General features: G+C 52.0%; 1 protein-coding gene across 2 annotated transcripts; it reads left to right on the forward strand.

Annotated features, from left to right (window-relative positions):
* The first annotated feature begins 3,606 nt into the window (after positions 1-3,606).
* Positions 3,607-15,011, forward strand: LOC131823257 (zinc finger protein 555-like). 2 transcript variants are annotated; one of them, XM_059159373.1, is made up of 4 exons: positions 3,607-3,748; positions 11,958-12,084; positions 12,696-12,879; positions 13,282-15,011. In XM_059159373.1, the coding sequence occupies exons 1-4, from the start codon at positions 3,746-3,748 to the stop codon at positions 14,846-14,848; spliced, it is 1,881 nt and encodes a 626-aa protein (XP_059015356.1). In that variant the 5' UTR covers positions 3,607-3,745; the 3' UTR covers positions 14,849-15,011. The 2 variants fall into 2 exon arrangements, with proteins under 2 accessions (XP_059015356.1, XP_059015357.1); XM_059159374.1 differs by having other exon boundaries at positions 12,819-12,879.
* Positions 15,012-17,224: the final 2,213 nt, after the last annotated feature.

Raw genomic sequence — 17,224 nt, forward strand, 5'->3', positions numbered from 1 at the left:
AGAGCCTACTGGGCCGATGGGTGTTTCTCGAAGGGATCTGTGGACGGTCTTAGCCGGACGCGGAACGTGTGCTGGGGCACGGTGTGTCATCTGGGGCAGCGTCTCACTTTCCTCCCATTCTGAGGACCGGTGGAGGGGGTGTCCCGGGTGCACTGTTTTTCGGTCTCGATCTCTCGCTGCTTCCAACAATTATTTGGAGAGAACCTGACCTCCGTGTGCCAGGCGGCCGTGCGTAAGAAAGATGAGGGGTCTGCCCTCCTGCCCATATGCCCCCGTAGGGTGGAGGTGGGGTGGCCTCGTGGGTTGTCACACATGCAGTCGCCCAGTGTGTCTCTCAGAAAGGTTCTGCAGTTGGTTGGATACTCTGCTGTGTCCGCCGTGATAGTCTTAATAACTTCGAACAGAGGATCCCCTCCTCTGCTACGTTTTTATTTTGCAGTGAGCCTGGCTCACTGTGTAGCCAGGCCCGGGATGGAGCGAGGAGCCGGATGCGCATGAAACAGCTAACTACACACGCTACTTAAATCATTACGGATTTTGGTAGTGCTCTGGGGGACTTAGACAGGATGCTGCTGTGACAGAGGATACGAGAGGGACCAACCCCAGGGCCTTCTGAGAACCTGACACTTGGTTGGAGATGTGAGTCTGGGGCACCCAAGGGCAGTGATTTAACCAGAGGCTGACGCTCAGCTTTGTTTTCATGTATTTAATAATATACATATGTACAAGGGTCTCTGACCGGCTCGGTCAGTAGAGCGTGCAACTCTTGATCTCAGAGTCGTGAGTTCAAGCCCCACGTTGGGCGTGGAGCCTACTTAAAAACATATTTACAATGCTCGTTTTGATTTCTCTGACTCAAAAGTATTTTGAGAGAGAGTATATGTTTTTTTTAAACTTTTGGGTATTTCAATACCCTTCTCCATCTTCTTAAAAACAAATTCTTTTTCTTGTCTGATTGCACTGGCTCAGTGCTTTAGTACAGGGCTGAACAGGAGTGTTGAGAACAGACGTCCTTGCTTTGCTCCAGATGGTAGGGAAAAGCGTCCAGTCTTTCACCACGGAGTGCACTGTTTTCTGTGGGCTTCCTGTAGATTTCACCATCTTTACTCGGTTTCTGCTTTCACCGTGCTGTGGTCTGAGAAAGCTGGTGGGATTTAGTACTGTTTAGCGGTAGATACAAGAGTGTTCAGAAAGTTCCTCACTGCATGTTCTGTGGAGATGTTGCAGGACAGTTTCCACCCCTCCCCTTCTCCCGGGGTTGGGATTCTCACTAACACATGCTCTTGGGAGGAATGCAGAACACCAGGCCTCCTGACGTTTCACAGAAGGATGCTTATGTGGGCCGAACATCTCGCCAGAATATTATCTGTCTACAAAGTGCTACATTTCAAACGCCAAGACGATGTTCTCCGAAAACCTGCGGGGTCACTCCATGCAGGGTGGGTTGTGGGAGCAGAGTTGGGTTGAAGGAGCGCCTGGAAAGTTGAGCACGGTCTCAGGAAAAATGAGGTTGGCGACAGGCGTTCTTGGTGCGCGACCAGAGCCGTTTGCCTCCGGTTCGGACCCACCGTGTGAGCTTCCTGCCACGGCTCTATCAAATTACACATTCAGTGACTTAAAACAGCCGATTTCTTTAAAAGTTCTGGAGGTCAGAGGTCCAAAACCAAAGTGCTGGCGAGGCTATGTTCTTTTCAGAGAGCCTAATGGAGAATGTGTTCCCTTAACTTTCTGGTCTCTGGAAGCCACTCAAACTCCTTGTCCTCACCATTCCCCCTCTGTCCTCCCTGCCAGGAGCACGGGGTCTGCTCATCTCTCAGGACTCCCGCCCTCTGCCTCCGTCTTGTGAGGCCCTTGTGAGGACCCTGGGACCCCCGGGAACCCAGGTCACCCTCACCGTGGAGCGTTAATCACTTTGCAAAGTCGCTTTTGCCACAGGAGGTGACGTATTCCAGTCCCCGTGATTAGGGCCTGGGCACGGTTAGAATGCCTCATGCCGCCGGCCACACCTTCCCACTTTGCTCTATGACGTGGGGTGGAAGTGGGTTGGAAATCCTGCGAACCGGGTCTGCTGTGTAGACTCCCCTGACAGCAGAACCTGCACACGGAAGAGGCTGCCCGAGGGAGACGGGGTCTTGCCCCTTCTTGTCCCTGTCACTGCTGGCAGCTTTGAGACCTCAGTCTGTGAATCACACCCTACCTTGACTCACACTTCTTTCCCTGGGGGCTACTGTAGTTTCTTCCCTTTTCTCTGGCTGCAGTGAACATTTTGCAAGAATTCACAGACCAGCTTCATTTTTCACCTTAATAAATGAAATGACGTGTCCTTTATTTTTTTTTAAAAGATTTTATTTATTTTTTAAAAAAGGTTTTCTTTATTTATGACAGAGATCACAAGCAGGCAGAGAGGCAGGCGGAGATGGGGAAGCAGGCTCCCTGCTGAGCAGAGAACCGGATGCGGGGCTCGATCCCAGGACCCTGGGATCATGACCTGAGCCCCCGCGGCCCGCACGGCCTCCGTGAGAGCTGCTTACGGGACGTTTGTCTGAACACGCGGCAGGCGGACCGGAGCTGGAGGTCCGATCCCGGCCCCAGGCCTAGGGCAGACTTCTGAATCTAGTGGTTTCTGGAAGCTTAGTATTCGTTACTAATCCATATTAAGCAAAAAAGTAGATCATCATTATTTTCGAGTTTATTAAATTCATTCCATAAATCTTTCCAAAAACACTGTTCGTGAAGGAAGAGGCGCCGGAATGTGGGCGCGGCGCGAGCGGCCCGAGCGCCTCGGCTGTCCGGCCGCCCCCGTGGAGGGGATTCGGGGTTTTCAGGGCCGTCCCAAGGCGTCCCACAAACCACGTCGCCGTTTCTCCGCGGAAACAGGAATCCGCGGCCTTCGGGGCACCGGGCACCGCACACTGCAAAGCCCCGGGGCGCAGCAGACCCGGTCCGCCCCGCAGAGACGCCCCCGCGGACTTCAGGGCTGCTCCGCCCCAACCCTACCGGGCCCGGGGCCGCGGACCGGGTTAGCGACCTCCAGCGGGGGGTCGGGCAGGGGCGGGGCCTCCGGGTCAAAGGTCGCCGCGGCCCCCGCGCGGTGACGTCACCGTGGCGGGTCTTTGTTCTTCAACAAAGAGCGCGGGGCCACGGTGACCCCGACCCCAGGCCTTCCGGTCCCGTCCGTTCTCGTCCCGGCTCCGACAAGGGGCGCTCCGCGGGGACACTGAGTCGGGACCGCCCGGCCCAGCAGAAGGACGCGGGCTGAGCGCCGAGAGGCGGGGAGACGCCGGACCCGCCGCGCCGGGAAGGGGGTCCGCGGGGAGCGCGCGTCCGGAGGGGCGGGTCAGCCGTGTGTGTCCGGGCGGCCTGTCCCTCAGGCGCAGAGGCGTGGTCTTAGAGAACTGTCCAATCAGAGCGACAGGGGCAGTTCTCGGAGAACAATCCGGGGCTCCTGGGTGGTGCCCGGAGAGCTAGCCAATCAGGGGCTTGGATCCGGACCCCTGCCCAATCAGGGGCCCCAGAGGCGGGTCTCGGAAAACTATCCAGTCAGAGGTCCGGGGAGAGGGAGGTCCCCGAGCACTGTCCAATCAGGCGCGGGGGCGGGCGCGCTGGCGGCCGCGTGGACGTGGCTCTGGGCCCGCCAGGGCGCCCCAGCGCACCTGCTCCGCGCGGCCCCAGGTGTCCCGGGCGCGCCGCTCTCACCTGCCCGGCCCGGGGGAAGGACGCCCGGAGGCTCGGAGCCGGGCGGGAGATGGTGAGTGAGCGCGGCCCGGGCCGAGACCGGGAGGGTCTGGCTCGCACCGGCCAGAACCGGCTTCCTGCGGCCGCGGGCCCGGGGGTCCCCGCCCCCGGGGGTCCCGACCCCAGCCTCCGCCCTCGGCTGGGGCCTCGGGGACTCAGTCCCGGGCCGGCTCCTCCGCGAGCCTCGGGGCGTGGGGACGGGCGAGGAGCGCGCCGAGACCTGCAGGGCCCTGGGCTCGGGGGACCCGCTCGCAGGCCCTCGGCCCCAGGGGACCCCGGTTCTCGCTCCCGGAATCAAGAGTCCGGCGGGACGCTGCGCCCAGGGCTCTGGCGGCCTCCTGCGCGGCCGGCGCGGGGGGTGGGCGGCGCCCTTGGTCCGGGGGCGCCGGGGCGAGACCCCGCGGACGGGAGACCCCGCGGACCGGAGACCCCGCGGACGGGAGACCCCGCGGACCGGAGACCCCGCGGACGCGCGTCCGGCCGCGCCCCCTCGAGAAGCTCCCTGAGCGCGGCCTCGGGGGCGCGGCGTCTAGCGAGCGGAGCGCGGGCGGACGTGGCCGTCCGCGGCGGCGCGGGTTTCCGAAACGGAGGAAAGGTCTTGAATGCCGGTTGTGAGGCGTTTTCACAGCGTCCCCGCGCGGAGCGAGTTTGCGGGCCAGTCCCCCCGGAGCGGCGCGTGCGACCCGGGGCGCCCGGGGAAGCCCGCTGGGGACGAGGACGACCCGGAGAGCGCGCGTCCCTCCCGGCGCGGCCGCGGGCGAGTGGACCCTTGCCCCGAGCGCGCGGGGTCGGTCCTGGGTGGTCAGAGCCGGGGGGGGGGGCGGCGGGGTGGGGCGGGGGTGGCCGTCGGTGGCCGAATCGCCAGTGTGTTCGCCGCCGCGACGTGGGGCCTCGTGACGTCGGGCAGCCCGGTCCGCTGTCCTCGGCGACCCCGGGCTTCAGGCGGCGCTGCACTGGCCGGTGGCCGGGGAGCAGTTTTCTGGAAGGCCGAGTGTCTCAGTGACAGTCGCCCCCCCCCCCCAAGACGGTGCATCTTCTCTGCGTTTTCCTTGCGCGCGTCGCCTCGCTGTTTGCAGGGGTTTCCGTCCGGTCCCTCTGTAGCCTTCATTTTACGTACTTAATCCTGATGGGGTTTGGGTTGTACCGTGGAACGCGTGAGCTTCTTGAAAACGGTTTCCCAACTTCCTGTGGCTGTGAATGAGGTGAGGAAGGGGGTCTGGTGGCTCAGTCGGGGAAGCGTCTGCCTTTGGCTTGCGCCCCCAGGGTCCTGCGCTCAGAGCCCCGCATCGGCCCCTTGCTCTGCGCGGAGTCCGCTTCTCCCTCTCCCTCTGCCTCTCCCCCGGCTTGTGCGCTCTCAGTCAAATAAATAAATTATTTATTAATTTTTTTTTCAATTTATGTAGAATAAATTGAAATAAAAATTTATTTTAAAAGATTTAGTAATATAATTGGGTTTATCCTAACGTTTTATCCTGAATTCTTACTAAAGATCTACTCTGTGACATCCTGTATATACAGTTTTCAGAATTAGGCACCAGGGCAGGTGTTTCCGTTTCTGGTACTGTGTCTTCGTTATTTCCTGCTGGTGCTGATCGGATCTCTAGGATAACATCGTCTAACACTGACATGCTGGGCAAACCTGATTTCTCCCGAATTATTTTCGGGGAAACCGTGAGCTTCGTATCATTTATACAGTCTTTGTTCTGTGTTCAACCTTCTTTTCTTGGTTTTCCTTTGTCAGTTATGTGTGTTATGTGTGTTACCATCATTTCCCGACGGGAAGATCTTTTGTGTATAACTGTTGAATTTTATAAAACATGTTTTTGGCAACTCTTAGGATGATTACAGGTTAATCATATAAATTGATTTCAGTGTTTTTTATTTTATAATAAAGCGTCAGCACAGGAACATGCTTATGACCTTGGTACGGTTGACACCTTGCAAAGCAATCCTCCGTGAGATGAAATCCGACCCTGGATGCAGACCTTTCACACCAGAAACCCCACTTGACGTGATGCCCAGGGCAGGGCCCGTCCCTCTCTGGAGGTAGCCGGCATGTGGAGTCCAGAGGGGCTGATCTGCGTGTTTGTAGTTCTGCCTGTGCACTTCCCTGCACGCGGGTGTGTTGTTACATGTGTGCACTCACGTGTGTTTCTGAGCACTTAAGCACCCATTTGCAGTGCGACCTACACAGCTACTTTCTGCTCTCCTATACTCGGCCCTGCAGTGGGTCACTTGTTTGTGTCTGTGTTTGCAACAACACAGATGGATAAACGCACAAAACACACACGTAGGTATATAACAGACCCCCTGGTGCCTTTACTGGGGCACATCTTTCATAGTACTTATGTTTGATTTCCTTATTGATCATTTTCCTCCAAGAATTTAAATCCACAGGGTTCAGAATCTTTGTTGTGTTCAGTGCCCGTAGGAGGACCTGTGTGACCTGCAGCCTGAATGCGTTTTGGCCCACGAAAGAGCTAGAAGTCAGACCCTCAAACAGAGCAGTCCTGGGTGAGACTCGGCTTTGCTGGGAGCAGGAGCGCGAGGGTGTAAGTGGACGAGGGCTGTCCACACTGCCCTGCAGACGGCCGCGTCTCTTCTTACCACCGCGGGGGATGCTGTCACAATAGCAAAACCACCGTAAGGTGTGGGTCCAAGTGCGGGTGTTCGAGGACTGTGTTCTGCGTTCCCTCTGCTCTGAACCGGTGTGCGTATCTGCTTTGCAGCATCCCTAGGCACACATAAACGAATGTGCGCAAAGCTTTTTTGCAAAGTCTTGCATATTTTGGGTTCTCAGTGCGCATTTTTAATATAGATTTTACTTATTTATTTGGCAGCACAAGCAGGCAGAGCGGCAGGAGGGGTGGGGGGAGGCAGGTTCCCCGCTGAGCAGGGAGCCTGGTGCGGGGCTCGATCCCCAGACCATGACCTGAGCCGAAGGTAGACACTTATGACGGAGCCACCCCGGCGCCCCCTCAATGCACATTTAAAAAATTAATATTGTGATCAAGTATTTGATGGTTTTGAGCTGGGTGTGTTGTGCTTCCCTGTCTCCTCCGTCTGTGGGGGTTGCTAGAACAAAAATGCTGCTGATTTGGTGTCTGGTGAGGCCCTTCCTCCTGGCTCAGGGCAGGCAACTCACTGTGCCTTCCTGTGGCGGGCGGAGCGAGGGCGCCCTCGTGAGGGCACTCGTCCCATTCCTGAGCGCTGCACCCTCGTGGCCTGATCCCCCCCCCCCCAGAGGCCCCACCTCCCAGGCCCGTCACATTGAAGTTAGCATTTAACATGACTTTGGGGGGCACAGAAACATCCGGTCTCAAACAGTCGAATGAACAGTTCAACAGTCTTGAACACCTTTCAGTTCACAGGTGCATTAGGAGGACTCTGGGACCCAGCACGGAGTTGTGTTCACGGCTCTGATTATGACAGCACGAGGGTACAGGGCACAGTCAGGAGACGGGAAATGTCCTGCGGAGACCAGGGGCAGAGCTCCCAAGGGTCCACTCCGGTGGCATCACACAGGCTCTGCAGAGTTCTCCCGGCAGCCGGGCCCAACGGCACGTGGGCAGTGTTCTACAGGGAAGCTACTGAGATACTCAGTTAGCAGGTCTTTTAATGGGGGCTGGTCCCGAAAAGCCCCTCTGCGCAGCACGGCCCAGGGTTCCAGACTCCCAGAAGGAAAGCTGGTCTTCAGCACAAGACATGGTTTGCAGGGCGCCTGGGTGGCTCAGTGGGTTGAGCCGCTGCCTTCGGCTCAGGTCATGATCTCAAGGTCCTGGGATCGAGTCCCGCATCGGGCTCTCTGCTCAGCGGGGAGCCTGCTTCCTTCTCTCTCTCTCTCTCTCTGCCTGCCTCTCAGTGTACTTGTAATTTCTCTCTGTCAAATAAATAAATAAAATCTTAAAAAAAAAAAAAAAAAAGACATGGTTTGCAGAAAAAGACACAAGGGGCCTCACCTAGCAGCGTGGTGGGAAGCCTCCCCAAACCCACGTCCCTGTGAACCAGCCAAAGGCCAACCTTGGAAGGGGGACCTCGTAAGGATAAGGACCCAGGCCTGTTCAGGTGTCACTTCTGAACAGTGCTGTGCCTTTGGACCTTACAGCAACATCATCACCTGTAGTGCCCTTTGTAGCTGGGTGAGACCAAGCTAGGTATTGATTTTGATTGTACAGTTAAAGGGGTCCTGGACTTGCCCCATCCAATAAATCCCATTAACCAGAAAGGTAAAGGTCTTAGAATGTTAGGGGGCCGCGTTGTCACAGTTTCTGTATTTCACTGGTGTCTGTTCCCATAGGGCACAGCTCTGGTTGGAGGTTGTATCCAACCCGAGCGTCTCCCGCGGGTAAGAGGGTGTCTTGGTGGGATGTGCGTGAGGCAGCCCGGTCAGCAGGCCCCCACGGTGGCCGGTTTTAAGTAATTCAGTCTGGTCCTCACTCGGAGGGAATGCCTGTGGCGGTCAGGGTCAGACCTCTTGGTGCCCACGTCACTCGGCCCACCTCGCCAGTGTGGATGGCATCTGGGTGACGTTCGCAGAAGGAAGCAGACCGAAGGGCTCGATTTCGGATGGTCTCATCGGGGAACGAGCCCCTCCTCACTGGCCACTGTGAGAGACCCAGCTGGACCACCCCGACGTTTTCATCACCTAGGACCTCAACCAAGTGTCCTAACTCCGCCGTCTTCCCAGAGTCAGAGTCCCGTCCGGGTCAGTACGGTGTGCGCAGAGGCGGAGGCAGCCCACGGTGGGCCCCGGGGGGCGTGAGCTTACCGTCAAGTTCAGGCAGTTGGGGATCAGCACTCCCTGGATCACTGGGGCCTTTCTTAGCAGCAGCAAAGCCCAGACACCGCACGGTCAGAAAGTTGTGTTCCGAGTTGTGTTCCAAGCCCCTGCTGTCCCGGGTCGGCGTCCACACGAGCCACAGCTGGGCAGTCGTCAGTCCGATGGTCAGCAGAAATGGGGTTTCACAATTGCTCTTGGATGAGCTGAAGACTTGCTCTGAAAGTTCCCAGAGTGTGTCTCCGGGTGGAGGTTGCTTGTCTCTTCATGTTTCCTTCCTGTTTTGAACCTCCAGGAGGTAAAAACTCCGTTAAAAATAAATAAATAAATGAATGAATGAATGAATAAATAAGTCATTTGCTGCAGAGACCTCAGCTTGTTTCTAAGGCTTCGAGTTTAAATACCACCCCCTGTACCGGTGGCACCAAGCAAGCAGGCCAGGTCCTGTCAGTACCTTTTCTCTCTACCCACGGGATGGTCCCTCTGGCATTTACGAAATCACACACGTACAACTGTGCCAGCTTTTATCTACGCGCAGGTACGATGGCCACAAAGGAGAACCATTTTAAGGGGAAAAAAAAATCCCCTTCCCCTTTGTTCTAATCACAAGTTCATTAAAGCCTGTGTTCGTTTTGTACGGTTCCCGTAACACACTGCCGTACACAGCGTGGCTTAAAAACTTGCTCTCAGAGTTTGGGAAGCGAGACGTCCGAAATCAAGGTGGCAGGAGGACTGTGCGCCTGCGCCTTGGGGCTCAAAGGTTCAGTGGCTCCCGGCCTCTGTTCATGCCTGCGTCTCCCATCTCTGCAGCCCCTCTGCGTGGCCGCCTTCCCTGCGTGTCTCCGGCCTCACGCGGCGTTTTCTGAGAAGGCCGCCAGGCGGCTTGGGTTGGGGCCTATCCCAAGGGCCTCGTCCTCACTTGGTTACACACGCAGAGATCCTTCTTCCAAGAAAGGCCACATTCACAGGTCCCGAGGGAGACCTTTTCGGGAGACACAGTTGAAGCCACCGTGAGGCCCTGGGGTTAAATCAGCATTTACGGGGATGACATCTCAGCTGCCAAGGAGGATCCCGGCTCGGATGCCTACGGGAGGGCGTGGCAGCCCGGCGGCAACCAGGGAGAAGAAAGGGTAGAGGATCCCTGCCCGCTAGGCCCTTGCTTTACCCCAGGTTTTGCTCCAGCTCTAGAAACTGATTTAACTCTTTTTCTCCCAACGCAGTGCAAACTTTTCATATATGTATATATATATGAATATATATGTTTTTTGCTCATCCGTCATTTACCTTGGTAACTTGGGGGGCCCCTTCCTGCCTGGAGGAATGAACAAAAACCAAAGACCTCACCAAAGCTGTGCTTTCTCTTCTCTTGCTCAGAGAGCATGGCCGGAAGCAGCCGGTGGATCCAGCGCCAGGCCTCCTGGGTCTGTTTCCGCCATTTTTACCTCGTGTCAGTTCTTGCTTCACAACAGACAGCGGCTCGGCCGCTTGCCCCTTTCCCCCCCAAAAGGTGACTTCTACCCCCTGGGGCACCAGATCTCCGCCATCTCCTCCCTGGTCCCCCTCCTCTTCCCAAACAGTGCTTTTGCTATATTGCAGCAAGTCGGGATGTTCTAGCAAATTCCACCTCCGATGCCAGCTGTGATCGGTGTCTCCAAGACCACCCTTGTGTCCTGTTGGTCAGATCCCCATGATTTAGTTTTATTCATGGCTGTGATTTGTTACCATAAAATGATGCACAAGGGAACAAGGATATGGAGAAAGCCCCAAGGGAAACCAAGCGTCAGTTTTTAAGAGTTCTTTGCTGGCGGAGTCACCCAGAGTTACCCAGCCACGAGTCATGGGAACACATGGAATGTTGTCTGCTGGGGGAGCTCAGTAGACACGCGGTGCCTGGGGCGTCTGCTCCACACTTCCAGAAGGAAGGCAGGTTCAGTATTCACAATGTCATGGGCACAGAGGTTTAGACACTGGTGATATCAGTCAAGGTGCTGTGAAGCCTGAAATCCACGTTCCCAGATACCAGCCTTGCCGGGAGTCCTGTCTAAGGATAGAGCTCAGGCCTGGGAGGTCACACGGTCTGGACAGTAGATGAGGGGAGTCATGGAGGAAGCACTATAGATCACAGAGCATGGTTCAGCCGACTCGGGAACCTCCCGTTGGTCCCTGGGCTAGTGATAGGGGTTTCCTTGGGATTTCCTACTTTCCTATTTCCTACTCCATTGAATAGGTAGATTTGGGCATCAGAATGTTGAATGACAGTATTGGCTGCTCATGGATGTCCATGGGTTAAGGAATTAAACAAACAAAAAAACCCAACCAGTGTTTAAAGAAAGAATGCAGTTCAGTGGTTCCTGTGTTCTTCGGGGAGCAGGGGGGAGGGCTGACATGCTCATGTGCCCAACAGGGGAGGGACACGGAAAGGAGAGAAATTGAGAGTATGGCCTGCAGGATGATGGGGGGGGGTGCGGCTTCTCGCTGGAACGTGATATGAGGGAGGGGCTCCTGCGTGGGCAGGCACTGCCTAATCCTTAATTATTTTATAATCTTGGGCAAACTCAGTGCCAGGTATTTTTGACTTCAGTTAACTCCTTTGCAGGGTGGGAATTTTAACCTTATCCTCAAGGTGAGCAAGAATACTCTTCCGTGGTTCTGGTGGAAAGACCGGTTTTGTCCTCGTATTACATTTGCTGTGTGTGTGTGTGTGTGTATGTGTGTGTGTGCGCACACATGTGTGTAGGGCAGGTGCACAGAGAGTTGGGAGTGTAGGGAATGCATGCATCGGAGTGCTCACATCTGTGTCCTCTTTACTGAGCTCTGACCTCTCAATAACTTTCCATCCCTTTCCTGTATTACACAAATACATTAACAAGACTTCTTCCAAAGGAATTTTATCATTGAGCCAGCAGAAACAGTCTGCATATGGCCTGGACTTCTGTAAGATGATGTAGTTAGCCGGCCTCTGCTGTAGGTGGATCCCATTAAGCCTCTTGGGTTTAATGGAAGGAAAAGTTCCCAGTCCTTCAGTTTGTGCTTATTTCATAAAACCTCACCTAGGTTTGACCTGGGGCTTGACATGGCGCGTAGTGATGTCATGCATAATAGGGAAGGAGTCAAAGTAGTTTGTGTCACAAGAGATCCATGGGTCTTAAAATGCAAACCTTAGTTTCATGGGCAGAGCATTTCTGTGATTTCTCAGTGTGGTCTGAAACCTTTGGTTAAAGAAGAATGGGACTTGATTTGGTTGCTGTAAAAGTGTAAAGATAGGTTCCGTGGGTGGTGGAGCTATTAAATTTGTGAGGACGTGAGTGTGGACAAAGAGATCCGGTGAGTGAGTCATGGAGTGGATTTTAGGTGACCACAGAGTCTTATCTGAATTCCCTGTGAATCGAATCTGGTTGCTCAGTGAGTCTCAACTTTCCTTCTGCACATCTCTTGGGTATTGTAGGACTCAGTGGTCTTTGAGGATGTGGCCGTGGACTTCACCCTGGAGGAGTGGGCGTTGCTGGATTCTGCTCAGAGGAAGCTCTACAGAGAGGTGATGCTGGAAAACTTGAAAAACCTGGCCTCAGTGGGTAAGAATGACCTCATTCCTTCACTTAGTCACTTAGAGAACAAGCATTTTGTGCACATCAAGCCTTTTTCAAGATTTGAACTGTGGAAGGGCTCCTGGGTGGCTCAGTCCTTAAGCGTCTGCCTTCGGCTCAGGTCATGATCCCAGGGTCCTAGGTTCAACCCTCGCATCACACTCCCTGCTCTATGGGGGGCCTGCTTCTCCCTCTCCCATTCCCTCTGCTTGTGTTCCCCCTCTTGCTGTGTCTCTATCACATAAATAAAATCTTAAAAAAAAAAAAAAAGATTTGGACTGTGGAAAGGGAGTATAGTAATCATAAGACAGACAGGGTCACAACCACCAGAGAGCTAGATCTGGTAGTTTCTGCGTGAGAAGGAGAATCTATCTGTATGGCTCCCTGTGTGTCATCAGTGAATATAGATTTCATGGGTCATTAAGGAGCCTGGTGACGTTTATTTAATCATGTGAGAATTCTGTGCTTATGAGATTGCTTACCACCTTGACCCCTTGTACTTGCTATTGGGGAGGTCCTGACCCAGCTAAACCTTCTCAGTGCCCTTTTGACAGACAGGTTCCTTCTCTCTTTAAACCTTGTTCCCTTTTTGCTTTCAGATGATGACACTCAATTTAAAGCCAGTGGGTCAGTTTCTCAGCAGGATGTTTATGGGAATAAACTGTCCAAGGAACATAAAATAGCAGAGTTCACCAGAAATGATTCCTGGGCCTCTGTTTTAGGGAAAATTTGGGAAGAACTTAGCACTGAAGATCAGCACACAAAGCAGGGGAGACATCTGAGGTGAGTTGTGCTCACAAGAGAAAGTGATGTTCCGGGTGTGTTCTCGGTATGTCATGAGATTGAAAAAGCAAAGGAAACCCCTACAGGAGCCTAGATCAAATCTGTTTACTCACAGGACTTGTAGAGAAAGATTTCCTTAAATACGATGTTGATGTTGAGGGTTAAAAACATAGTTCAGTTGAAAACAATTAGGAGGAAAAGCCACATTGAAGAAACACGGTTTTCGTAATTCCTATGGTTGAATCCTTTTCCGCGATACCTGTTTACTCTGCCTTATCAGGTAGGGTAGAAAGCCTACACATCCACTGAAATTGATGAAAATGTGATCCCAATACTTACTTGTAAATAGCAAGAAATCATTAATCAAACGGTTGGTGTTAACCTGCTTCTCATTCTTCACAGAAATCACGTGGTGGAGAAACTCTCTGAAAGTAACGATCCGTGTGGGGAAGGCTCCAGTCGGATTCCAAGTGGTAATCTATATCAGAAGGCTGTTGCTGGAGTGAAAGAGTATGAGTCTAGTGCGTACAGAAAAGTCTCTGTGCATCATTCCTTCCTCAAGAGCCACGTCGCCGTGCACACTGGGCACAAACCGTATCAGTGTCCGGAGTGCGGGCGGGCCTATAGTTGTCGGTCACACCTGCGAATGCATGTGAGGACCCACAACGGAGACAGAACCTATGCATGTAAATTATGTGGAAAAACCTTTCCTCGTACTTCGTCCCTCAACCGGCACATAAGGATTCATACTGCCGAGAAGACTTATGAGTGTCAACAGTGTGGGAAAGCCTTCATCGACTTTTCCAGTCTTACCAGTCATGTGAGAACTCACACAGGAGAGAAACCCTATAAATGTAAGGAATGTGGGAAAGCTTTCAGTTATTCCTCAACTTTTCGAAGGCACATGATAACACACACGGGAGAGAAGCCCTATAAGTGTAAGGAATGTGGGGAAGCCTTCAGCTATTCCTCAACGTTTCGAAGGCACATGATCTCACACACGGGGGAAACACCCCACAAATGTAAGGAATGTGGAGAAGCCTTCAGTTACTCCTCCGCATTTCGAAGGCACATGATAACGCACACGGGAGAGAAGCCCTATGAATGTAAACAGTGTGGGAAAACCTTTATTTACCTGCAGTCCTTCCGGAGACACGAAAGGATTCACACCGGAGAGAAACCCTACGCATGCAAGCAATGTGGGAAAACCTTCATTTATCCCCAGTCCTTCCGAAGACATGAGAGGACTCATGGTGGAGAGAAACCCTATGAATGTAGCCAGTGTGGGAAAGCATTCAGCCATCCCTCGTCCTTCCGAGGACACATGAGAGTGCACACCGGAGAGAAACCTTACGAATGCAGTCAGTGTGGGAAAACTTTCAACTGGCCCATATCCTTAAGAAGACACATGAGGACACACATGAGGGAGAAACCCTATGAATGCAAACAGTGTGGGAAAGCCTTCAACTTGTCAGCTTGCTTTCGGGAACACGTGAGAATGCATCCTGGAGACAAACCGTATCAGTGCAAGCTATGTGGGAAAGCGTTCTTTTGCCACCTGTCCTTACAAAAACATATGAGGAGGCACACTGCAGAGAAACTCTACGAATGCAAGCAGTGTGGCAAAGCTTTCAGCTGGCCTGAACTCTTGCAGCAGCACGTGAGGACACACACTGCGGAGAAACCCTACGAGTGTAAGGAATGTGGGAAAGTCTTCAAATGGCCCTCGTCTCTGCCAATACATATGCGAGTCCACACTGGAGAGAAACCTTATGAATGTAAGGAGTGTGGGAAAGCCTTCAGTTGTTCCTCGTCCTTAAGAAGACACATGAGGATACACACCACCGAGAGACACTACTTCGGGGATGCGGGAAACTCTCCCGCCGATGAATTCAAGCCTCATGTGTCAGGAGATCCACACCAGGAGAGAAATCTTTCCCAGCCTGTAAATATGGTACCGCCTTTGTGACGACCTCATCAGAGTGGACCTACGGGCCGTGTATCTCCAGTTCTTTTACAGATGAACAGTTAGGGGAGAACTAGCTCTCCAAGTATTCTGTGAGCTGTCATCCAAAATTTTGCAGGTGGTGTTTCTTCCCTACATTTCCATAAATAAACCTTCTATCTTTACAGCTTGTTGGACTCATGGGGATTTGAAGTGTGTTTTTATTATGTAAGTAGTTTTAATTTCTTTGTTCTTTAATTCTTGAAGGGGTTTTCATATTTGTTGGGATTTTCTTACTCAGTTAATGTGGCAGATACTGGATATCACCTCTTATACAGTTTCTGCCTTACTGAGAATCTATGTATTTTGGCCAGAGGGAACTTACTGCTTTTTTTTTTTTTTTTTAACAAACAATTTGCAGAGATTTTTTATTATGCAGAGTTCTTCAAAAGCATAGTCTCTTGGGAATTGTTATTTTCAACCCTTTCTCTTTGCTCTTTGTCCTTGCTTGTGACTAGAAATTGGACAGTAGGCTTTAACTGAAGAGCTACTCCGTGACCTTGAGCTATAAGATACAGAATTGGAGGTGGGTCTTCTGGGTTGTGTTGTCAATGTGGGAACGTTGGGAACCACGTTTCCCTTCCCTTTATGATTATGTGGTCAAATTTACCAGTAGCCTAACTTGGCATGGGATTTGGAAGACAGAAGTGAAGAAGCCATTTCTGTGTTTAGAGCCACGTTAAAGTGTGAGAGATGCAAAAGGGCTTTGGACCTCAGCCCGTTTTCCTGATCTTGGCGCTGCCAGTCAAGGGTATCATGAAAAAAATGCCGTGTGCATGAGTCCCATTTTTTTCAGAGTTTTGTAGGCTTCCATGAGTCTCTCCATGAGCTGTGTATCAAGGATCCACTTGCATGGTCTTGCACTCACAATTTGGATATTCCTGCCAACCCTGATGTGTTCTCTAGACCACTCATTCTGACTCAAGTTTAGTGCTCTTCTCAGGTGCTATGATCCCCCTTTTCTCTAGATTTTCCCTTTCATGTATAAGATCTAATTTTTCTAGTGAACACCTTATTTTCAGTACTTTTAGTGACTCTGTGGTCCTGTTTCTGCCACGAAAGCTACGATGCTGCTACAGAGCCAAACAGCACTGAGACTTTGCTAACCTGTTGCGTTTTCAAGTGTGCTCATTTAGTCCTTTGTGCGACGAAAAGAACCTTCATGTATTAGATTTTGGGAGAGCTGAATGTTGTTCCTTCGTATGGGCTTAACTATTATGTTTTTTTTTATGTCCTCAAACACAATACTGTGTTTTATCTTCAAGGAAAATCATTTGTAGTTCTGTCTTGCATTTTCACATCACTCATGTATTTACTGTATTACTTTCCTAAGGGCCGCAGTAACAAAGGACCACAGCTGAGTGACTTAGGGCAACAGAAATTTTGGTCTGACAATTCTGAAGGTAGAAGTCCAAAATCAGAGTATTGGCCAGACCCTGCTTCCTCTTAAGGTGCTAGGGAAGGATCTGTTCCAGGCCTCTCCTAACTTCTGGTAATTCATTGGCTCGTGGCAACGTAACTCATCTTCCCATTGCTTTCTGCATGCATGCGTGTTTATCTCTTCCCGTGGCATTCTTTTTATAGGGGCCACACACAGCAAGTTAGGGCTCACCCAATTTCGATATCTCTGCCTCTACTTATATGTGTGATAGCACTGTTTCTAAATAAGGTCACATTCTAAGGTACTGGGACTAGGACTTCAACGTACAGATTTTGGTGGACAGTTCAACCCATAACACTACCAAATGTTACCCTCTTTATCGTGTGCTGTGAGAACAGATTAAGAAATTCCATTGCAATTATGGATTCCAAATCAACTGTGATTTTTTTTAAGGTTTTATTTATTTATTTGACAGAGAGAGATCACAAGTAAGCAGAGAGACAGACAGAGAGAGATGAGGAGAAGCAGGTTCCCTGCTGAGCAGAGAGCCCGATGGGGGACTCGATCCCAGGCCCCTCCCTGGGATCATGACCTGAGCTGAAGGCAGAGGCTTAACCCACTGAGCCACCCAGGCGCCCCAACTGTGATTTTATTAAGCATTATATGTTCCAAGTCTGTATTTCCAGGTGCATACAACTTAAGGTATTTTGTCACATATATTTATTTTTATTGTTACATAAACATCTGTTATTAAACTGATTTCTTATTCATTGTTAATAAAACCTTAAATAACTGTTTTGTCAAAAGTTTATAACCCAGATTGCTGAGAACACGCTTGTAGTCAATGAAAATTGGGTGCCTTGAATTCAAGCAGTTTGAGTGAACACATGAAGGGCAGTAGGATATATCAGCCAGAGGCTGTTTGGAAGGATATATTTTCAGATTTGGGCTTGTGTTTG

This window comes from Mustela lutreola, chromosome 2, assembly GCF_030435805.1.
Source record: "Mustela lutreola isolate mMusLut2 chromosome 2, mMusLut2.pri, whole genome shotgun sequence".
In the NCBI taxonomy this organism is placed as follows: Eukaryota; Metazoa; Chordata; class Mammalia; order Carnivora; family Mustelidae; genus Mustela; species Mustela lutreola.

Excerpts from the sequence above, each read along its gene's own strand:
- LOC131823257 (XM_059159373.1), top strand. Across the intron at positions 12,085-12,695 it reads GAAAAACCTGGCCTCAGTGG|ATGATGACACTCAATTTAAA; the intron begins GTAAGAATGACC and ends TTTTGCTTTCAG. Across the intron at positions 12,880-13,281 it reads AAGCAGGGGAGACATCTGAG|AAATCACGTGGTGGAGAAAC; the intron begins GTGAGTTGTGCT and ends CATTCTTCACAG.